Raw genomic sequence first — 9,537 nt, forward strand, 5'->3', positions numbered from 1 at the left:
TTTTGCTAATTTCGCCAGAAGTTGAATTTTGAGGCTAATTTCTTTGAAAAAGTTGATACAGTGGATCACATTAATGTACTCAAATATATTTAATTCTGTCCATATTGTTTTTTAATACACACTAAAAGTATCAACTAAGATATACCAATACATAAAGTTGTGCTAATTAAAATTCATTTTTAACATAAAAATGATCCCCCCCTCCAAAAAAAAAACAACAAAAAAAAAATTGTTTAATCATGCCCTTTTCGGACAGGTGGCGTCTTCTAACTTTAGATTTCGCAATTCTCGTAATTATTTTATACTGACGAAAATTATTGCTGTACATTACAGCTATACTGGCAACTTGCGCCGTCCTCTCCTACCAAACTAACTTGTCGTCTGCATCAGTTGAAATTGGTGGGTTGATCACAGCTGAACTTACAACGGAATATTTGAGTCATAGCTACCGGTTGGCCACAGTCAGTGTTGTATCTTTTATCGTTTGTGGTGTTCTGAACATCCTTGTAATGGTGGTATACCCTAGTCCCGCAACGGTCCAGGCAAGTGTATTATTATTATTATTATTATTATTATTATTAGATCTACATCAAAGTAATCCATGCATGGATATCCAAAGGGGTACGTTACTATGGGAGTTGTGGTTGTAACTAAAATATTCTTGAAACATTGTCAAAATCCTTACTTAGAAATGCATGAAAAGGATTGTACTTTATCTATGGAGGAAATTTATTTCATTTCTGTTTTTTATGAATTGCTTACTATGAAAACGACCTTAGGACATACGTGTAAACACGATTTTTCCACTGTGAACTTGCCGTTTTGAAGTGAATTCTAGATTTAGACGAGGGCCTCGACACCAAGCGTATTGTTTCGTATTAGTTCAGTGTGAAAAAAAAAAAACAAATACTGAATTTTCAATCTCATGGTTTATGACCAACATCGGTTTATTGTTGCCATTGGTCTCTTTAAAATACGGAGACAGAAAACTTGAATTATTCTAAACATAGGTAAAATCAAAACGGACATTTTCTGCTTCATGCTTAATATATCAGGATAATCTACCGGATACTTTATGCTTAGGTTATTTAAGGAAACGATGGTCTTACTGGATGAAAGGTATGTGATTGTATGCAATTTAGAAAAGATAAGATTAATGTTGACACAGCAAGCTGCCAAAATGTTTGCCTACAATTCAGGCTTGTGATACATCGTGGTATAAATGTTTATCCTTAAAACGTTTGATGAACACTTCCATGCATGATTTTATGCCATGTTTTGCATTAACTTCCAGTAGTGTATGGGGAAGATTTAGCGAAAAAGGGAAATACATTACAGACCCCCATGGGACGATATAGCGACAAGACCTTTGACATCACCCTGGGACGATATAGTGACAAAGGGAATTCAACATGGAGAATATTGGGACTGTATAGTGACGACGGAAAGTGGGGTTGTTGTATAGGGATGATATGAATGGAACAGATGAGGTGACGTCACGGTACTGGATATTGGTGACAATGTAGCAAAGGGCTGACCTGAATACGCGCTACTCTAAGGAGAGACAAATACAGGAGAGATATAGACTGAAAAGCACTATTGCTATATCGTCCCATTGAGGTCTGTAATGCATTTCCCCATTGTCGCTGTATCGTCCCATCGGGGACTGTAATGTATTTTCCCGTTGTCGCTATATCGTCCCATGGAGGTCTAATGTATTTTCCCATTGTCGCTATATCGTCTTCATTCACTACACCTTCCATTGATGATGTTAGCGGTATAAACCGTCTTTGTCAATTTGCTTCGAGAAATTAATGCTGATGTACTTTCATTCCATTTCAGCCATTGGACGTCTAGGCAGCAAGTACTGTGGATATGCTGGTATTTGTGTTTGTGTGTTTGCGTGTGTGTGATTTTGGATCTTTTTAACGTAGCTTTAACATTTTTTCAGTAATATCACTACGATGTTTGCAGTGTAACAGTTTACAGTGATGTCTAGCACTGAGGCTTGCATCATGCCGCAGACATGTGGCATGATGTCCCACCCAGTCATATTATCCTGACACCAAGCCAACCAGTCCTAACACTAACCTCTTAATGCTGAGCGCCAATGTTAGTACCATTTTTGCAAGTCTTTGGTATGACTCGGCCGGGGATCGAACCCGCGACGCTCTAACCACAATAAGTATCAGCAGAAACTAGTATATTACAAAGAAACTCACCTGAGCGTAGGTTTCAGACAGAATCTTGGACATAAAGTATAAGATCCTTACGATTCCCGTTCCCACTTACGTACACTTAGGCAAAAATACTATACATATTCCACAAAATCGGTAAAATATGACTGAAAATACATTATCATTTTAAAAATAATTAAAGGTTACCGGTCATACATTTTTCTTTTTACATCAAATTTGCATTACATGATTAAAAGTAGTTACACCCACACAATAAAGAATTTAAAAAAAATCAAGTGTAAAGAAGAAATAATAATTAAATTACTTGAAATAGAAATATACAGCGCTCCTACTTCACCTTAGCTACGATTTACCAACTATAGTGGGTTTCACGGTTGCAACGGAGTTACTGATTGTAGCGCCTAAAATTACCTCCCTTAGCTCCAATGCGCATGCCCATAAAAAATTCCAGTTCCAGATAGTTCACCGTTCTACACTTGGTTAGCGAAACAAAGTCAACAAAGTAAGGTATCTTAGCTGTATTACAGATCATTATGGTTAAACCAATGAATCAATTATATATGTCAAACATCTTTTCTTAATACTAGAAGAATAATTATAGACATTAAATCAGATAATTAGATTCAGTGTCCATACTTACATTATATCAGATAATTAAATAATATTTACTTTCCATACTTAAATGATATCAAATAATTTAATTAAATACACTGTCCATACCTGATAATATAAATTCATTATCTATAATTTCAGATACATATGTATGAACATTTCACTCTGCTGTCCGATTTTAAACATTTATTGCACAATTTTGGTTATAGAACTTTAACGAAAACAATCTCAACAATTTGCATTTTTCATATGTTGATATATCCTTCTTTCTCGGTTATTTTCGTAAGGCTAATAGTTCGTTTATAACACGAGTATATAAAGTTATAACAAAAGTTCGATAAGAAAATTATAGCACGAATTCGATACGTCAGCTGATTTGTAATGCTGAATATTTTAAGCCAGAAAAGGTTTTTGTTTAAAAATGGAGCACATTATTTTAACGTATTCAGAGGAACTTAACAAAGCAATAATTACATAAGCCATCATAACGATAAATGAGTGTAATTAATGCAGACGGAATATTTATTCTTAATTGAGTAAAAATATTCAGATTAAATAACATGCTCAATGACGTTTTTTTGTTGTTTCATTTTCTTCTTGACTCTTGAAACATCAAGTATCGGACGGTACATGCAGTAACTTTCAGCATGATTTTTCTTTGCTTATGCTGACACGTAATAACTCATAAATTTGCTGGGGTCTTTAGAAAACATTTCTGATTGCCACTAGCAAATTCATCTAGAACAGACTTCTTAAAATTAGTTTAATTCTGTTTAACTTTCCTTGCATCAAATATGTAAATTTTAAAGATCCAATCATTTCACAGATTCTGTCATATTACTGGTTTGCCTTTTAAATCAATATTGATCCACGTGATCGGATGTAAAATCGCAAACAGTATGCTTTAAAAAAGTAACTGCTTGTAAGAACATACTCTACAAGTCAATAATAAATGGATACTCACAAATATTCATATTTGTTCTCTTTATCTATCAGTCACTCTTTCTAACGTAGCATCATTTTATACTCGTTTTTAACCAGAAGTATGTTTGCGTAATATACGTATGCGAACACACCTTCATTCGAGGGATATACATACCCATGCACCAGATGAAAGAAGACAGGCATACATACAGAGAGACAGACAGACAGACAGACATACAGATAGGTGAGAGCCACAAATGTCCTATACATCGATATTTCTCCAAATTGTATACTCTAAAATTTCCAACCGTTCAAGGAAATAAAATTAAAATAATCCTCAGGGAGACACGTACGTGCGCCTGTCTGTTCAAGCGTGGTTGACATTTATGCATTTTGAAAAAACTTAAGTTATTTCATGAAAAATGTAATGAACATTAATAGAAAAGCCAAGGAAATAAATTTAAAATAATCATCAAGGAGACCCGTACGTGCGCCTGTCTGCTCAAGTGTGGTTGACATTTGTGCATTTTATTCAAGTTATTTCATGAAAAATATATTAGAAAAGCAACAGTGTAAATCAATAATAAAAAACCTTAAGAAGTTAGAATTTTTTTCTCGTTGTCGTTCAACCTCCATTAACTGCTATGATTGAAGCTGTACAAAATAAATATATTTTCATTATTCTTCAAGCTAGATAAATTGCAAGAACTTTTTACGCAGCCATAAACTTTTGCACAATCAGATAATACAAACTAGAGCATAAGGTAGTAATGGAAAGATAATGAAGTTCTGAAATGGGCAGATAATATTTATTTGAAAGCTGGGAGCAGCACAAGTTAGTGAGAAAAAAAAAGATATAAAAATAATTGATCAAATATTGATAGAATTTCTTTTTAAGATAGTGAGATATCAATCCTGCTTTCATAATGTGAGCGGTCTGTCACATTTCTTGATCTACATCTGCCATCTTAATTGACTGAACTATCCGGAAGTGAGTTGCACTGATTTTTTTTCAAGGGGAGATACTAACCGTGAAACCCCCTATAGAGGACGCCTAGTGGAAATGACTTACATGTATCCCCACAAGACGAAGTACATGCTTCTTGTTGTCGAAAATTAAAACACTATTGAACATGGATAGGAACATTTAGATGAAACTATTTAACACTAATTTACAGATCAGCCTTATATCAATGTGCGTGCACGACGCTTCCGTCTCTAATATCGAAGCAAAACGCATACCGAATTCGACCGATTGACGAAAATAAAATACTGCAGTGCTTACCATTTTAAAAGAGGCACTTGTCGCCAGAATAAAATACCTGTCTACATAGTTCATATTCTTGTTAGCTGGTATGGCAAACAGTTGTATTATGTGCGATGGGGAAGTGTCATATCCAGCGCTTTCCATGTAACCAATGGGGCGAGGCAGGGGGTATTCTTTCCCCATTATACATATAATAAATCGTAAGCTGGGTCAGTGTTACGTATGGTTACGTCTGCCACCAAATGTGTTGTTTCTTAACAATTTTAGTTTTGCTGCTGATATGCCATTGATAAGTCCTTCTATCTAAAGGATTAAGGAAATTATTAAAGATATGTGAACAATACGCATTTGAGAATGATATCATCTATAATACAAAAAAATTCAGTATGCATGGACTTTCAACCAACCTCTTTTAAATTACCATCTACTCACCCTTTACATCTTAACCGCAATGCTCTTACGTATGTCAACAGTTATACGTATTTGGGTTATATTTTGAAATCCAGTTGGTCAGATAATGAATATATGATGAGACATTACCGATATTTGTGTACTCGAACAAACATGCTTTTACGTAAATTTAAGAATTGTTCATTGAATATCAATTAATAGCTTATCCAAATCTTATTGCTGCACTATGTATGGTGGTCCTCTGTGGACAAACTTTAGTGAATGTATAAAAAGAAAACTAGTTATTGGATTATATTAGTCTTCGTTTTCTATTAGGTCTAACAAGATGGAACAGTGCCTCCAACATGTTTGTAAATTATAATGTATTCAGTTTGGATGAAATAATGAGAAAGTATGTAATCTCAATGATGATAAGAATATCTAATAGTAGGAACTGTATATTGAAATCTCTTTGGAATTATGACATTCATATAAATTCTCATTTTATTAGCAGATGGAACAACTTACTCTTTAAATGTGCCACTTAATTTCATTCTTAACAATGCAGGGCGCAGTTAATCGTGTAGATGTATGCGTATACTTGTACGTATGATGTATATGTTCTTTTATGTTTACAATGTTTTTCATTTTTATCTATATTTTAATTTAGATGTATGAACTATATAGTCTGGAATAAAGAATTCGTATCTTATCTTATCTTCTTATTTTATCTTACGTTCAAAATAATATTATTTTTGGACACACCAGATACCATCTCTGTTTTCGTGACTCATGATACGTCGGCCTATTCTGCGCACAACTTTGAAAAGATGGAATGTTTATTAATCGGGATATGGCAATAAAATACATGAATTTGGACTGTATCTCTTAGCATTTTGGTCGAGTAACTAAACCGATCTTCTAAAAACATAGTAAAGTTCAACATTTTATAATAAAACTAAGCTGTGTTGAAGAGAACCAACAATGAATAGGATGTAATGTGTTTACAAATTCTCGTTTATGGAAAAAATAACTATTACTATAGAATTTAGAAACAGACTATACGCCGGGAATGTGTTGAGAATCCCGTTCGGGCGGCAAGTTCATATTTTGGATAGCAGACGATATTGTACGTGTGGGACAGCTTCTTGCAAATGTGAAAATGGGGTTAAAATGCAGTATTGTTTCAAGGTATACATTTCCATCTTTTGTATAATGTATTTATTTTATGATTCTGAAAGATACAAGGTAAATAGGATTTTCTGGGTTACAAGTTGAAGAAGGTCATGGAGTGGGTCTTCATGTTGACATTTAGAAATCACATTTTCATATGCAATTAAGGTAGAAATGTGGGCTAATTTTGTGAACTGTATGAATATCACTCCCTAAATAAAAGGACGGTCGTTCTTTCTTGATACAAATTGGATATGCAACCAAAAACAACATGTGATCCCATGCTTACTGGAATGACGTATCGTTGCGCAGAATTACCCGACGCGCAGAATTAGACGACTTGGTGGTATATAATGTATCCTGCACAACATATTTGAAATACTAAATTCGACGTATGTTGTTTATTTGTTATATAATACCTTTCTTTTTTATCATCGTTTGCTGCATTTTTGTTTATAGCCTACCGCTATATATTATAATACAGTACATTTACTTGCATATCCGTCCTGATTGCTACCAGTGATTTGTGCTTTTCAACGATCTAAGCCAGTGATTCTCAATCTGTGTGCCGCGAGAGATTTGCAGGTGTGCAGTGGGAGTTTCGATAAATATTTAAAATTGCTAGCGTTGTGAAACCTTGAACATATCGAAAAATTAAATGGTAAATCAATGTCGCAAAAGTTAAAAAAGTAACATATGCAAAAACGCAATCTCTGTCAGTCTGTCATTCATTGGTTCCTTTCGTAACGCGAGACTTGTGCGAGATCTTGGGAGAACTAGTCTAATAATAAATACATGCAGACCATTATGCAATGTTCTTGAATTTTCCACGCTAAAATAATAAATACACGACGTAACATATCAGACCGCTACATTTGGCCGCTAGGGGTGGCAGCTATACAGTGTTCTTGTATTTTCCACGCTAAATTAAATACACGTAACAAATCAGACCGTTCCATTCCAACTTTGATGCTTATAAATAAAGTTTGTTCATTGTTTAGTCATGGAGAAATACTTAATCAAGTCTGGAACTCTGAAAGAGAAACTGTTAAATGAAAAGCAAGGAAGCAAGCGAAAGTACAAAGAAGATTACATCGAGTATGGTTTCATCGCTTCGGGATCTGAAGATGCTCAGTTGCCATTCTGTCTGATCTGCAACGCAGTTTTGTCGAACGAGGTGCTTGTTTCCAGCAAATTGAAGAGACACTTGGAAACAAAACATCCAGCTGTAAAGGACAAACCAAAGGAATACTTCGAAAATATCGTGGCTCAACAAAATAAACAAGCTAAGAAACATACGAACTACATGAAGCTGTCCGAAAAGGGATTGATTGCAAGTTATAAGGTTGCTCAGTTGTTGGCAAAACGCAAGAAAGCGCATACAGAGGCCGAATCAGTCATTGCGCCAGCATTAGCAATTGTCGTTGAAACTATGCTTGAAACCGATGCCGCCGAAAAAGTAAAGAAAGTTCCTTTGTCAAATGACACGATTTCGCGCAGAATTGAAGACTTACCGTCAGATTTAAAGGATCAAATTTGTGAACACTTCGAAGCGCCTGACGATGAATTGTCTCTGCTGTGGTCTCTTCAAGTTGATGAATCTACAGACGTTAGTGGCAAAGCTTAGCTGCTGGCTTTTATTCGATTCATAAACAATGGAAAATTTGTGAACGAATACTTATTTTGCAAAGATTTGGAAACTACGACGAGAGGCGAAGACATTTTCCATTTGGTGAATGAAAACATTTTGTTCTTCAGCCTACAGTGGAAAAACTGTCAGCGTTTGTACCTATGGATGTCCTTCAATGCAGGGAAGAAAGAAGGGATTTGGCACTCTCGTGCGCCAAGAAAATCCATACGTGTTAGTTGTTCACTGCATGATCCACAGAGAAGCTCTCGCCTCCAAATCTTTGCCGAAAGATTTGGAGTCTGTTCTGAACCAAGTTATTCAAGTTGTAAACTTCATCAAATCTCTGCCGCTTAATCTCGACTTTTCTCTCAACTCTGTGAAGCGATGGATTCAGACTACAAATGTCTGCTTTACCATACCGACGTTCGTTGGCTTTCAAGGGGAAAAGTGTTAAAGCGTCTCGTCCATCGCAAGATTGAAGTGATTTCATTCTTGAAGGTTAAAAAAAAACAGACTTTGGATTCTCTCTTCGTGACGAAATCTGGTAGTTGAAGGTTCAATTTCTCTCCGATTTATTCGACAAATTAAATTCGCTGAACTTAAGTCTTCAAGGACCATCGGAAAACATCATCACTGCAACATCAAAACTGAAGTCATTTGATGAAAAGTAGTCGCTGTGGCAAAGTAAGGTCTCGAAGGGAGTCCTCGACTGCTTTCCTATTGTCAACGAATCTCATTCAAACAAGAAAATCATCCCCGAAATTCTGGACACACTGAGAGACCTACAATCGGCACTGCATCATTACTTCCCATCACATGCAGGCGATGAATATGGATGGGTGATCAATCCATTAGGAAACAACGAAACTACAAATCTTACAACCGAAGAAGACGAACAGCACATTGATTTAAAAAACGATAATTTTTTTCAATCAATATTTCCCGAAAAGAGCCTGGAGTCTTGGATCTCAATCAAGAAGTCGTATCCTGCAACCAGTTCAAAAGCAATCAAAGTAATTCTGCCATTTGTGTCTTCGTGGTTTTGTGAGTTTGGATTTTCAGCATTGACTGAAATCAAATCGAAAAAGAGAGAGAGACTTCTTAAAATCGACTTTGGAGCCTCGCTTCAATCTGATTTGCTCTCGAAAGCAGGCACATCTTTCACATTAAATTTAAAATTAAATATAAATTATGTAAAAATAAATAAGTTCTTCACCACAAAAATTGTTAAATCATTTCAGGTGTGCCGTGAAAATGTTTAGATCTTTTTGGTGTGCCGCAAGACAAAAAAGTTTGAGAAACACTAAGCTGATGAATGGGTGGTAGGAATGCTACGAAATTTA

At 35.3% G+C, this 9,537-nt stretch overlaps 1 protein-coding gene across 1 annotated transcript; it reads left to right on the forward strand.

The window, feature by feature from the left end:
* Nucleotides 1-7,567: 7,567 nt before the first annotated feature.
* On the forward strand, nt 7,568-8,191 carry LOC149805089 (protein ZBED11-like). Its single transcript, XM_089933577.1, has one exon. The coding sequence runs from the start codon at nt 7,568-7,570 to the stop codon at nt 8,189-8,191; it is 624 nt and encodes a 207-aa protein (XP_089789703.1).
* The last annotated feature ends 1,346 nt before the right edge of the window (nt 8,192-9,537 follow it).

The sequence above is a fragment of the Sinohyriopsis cumingii genome, chromosome 2 (genome assembly GCF_028554795.1).
Source record: "Sinohyriopsis cumingii isolate HCF-2022 chromosome 2, ASM2855479v2, whole genome shotgun sequence".
NCBI lineage: Eukaryota > Metazoa > Mollusca > Bivalvia > Unionida > Unionidae > Sinohyriopsis > Sinohyriopsis cumingii.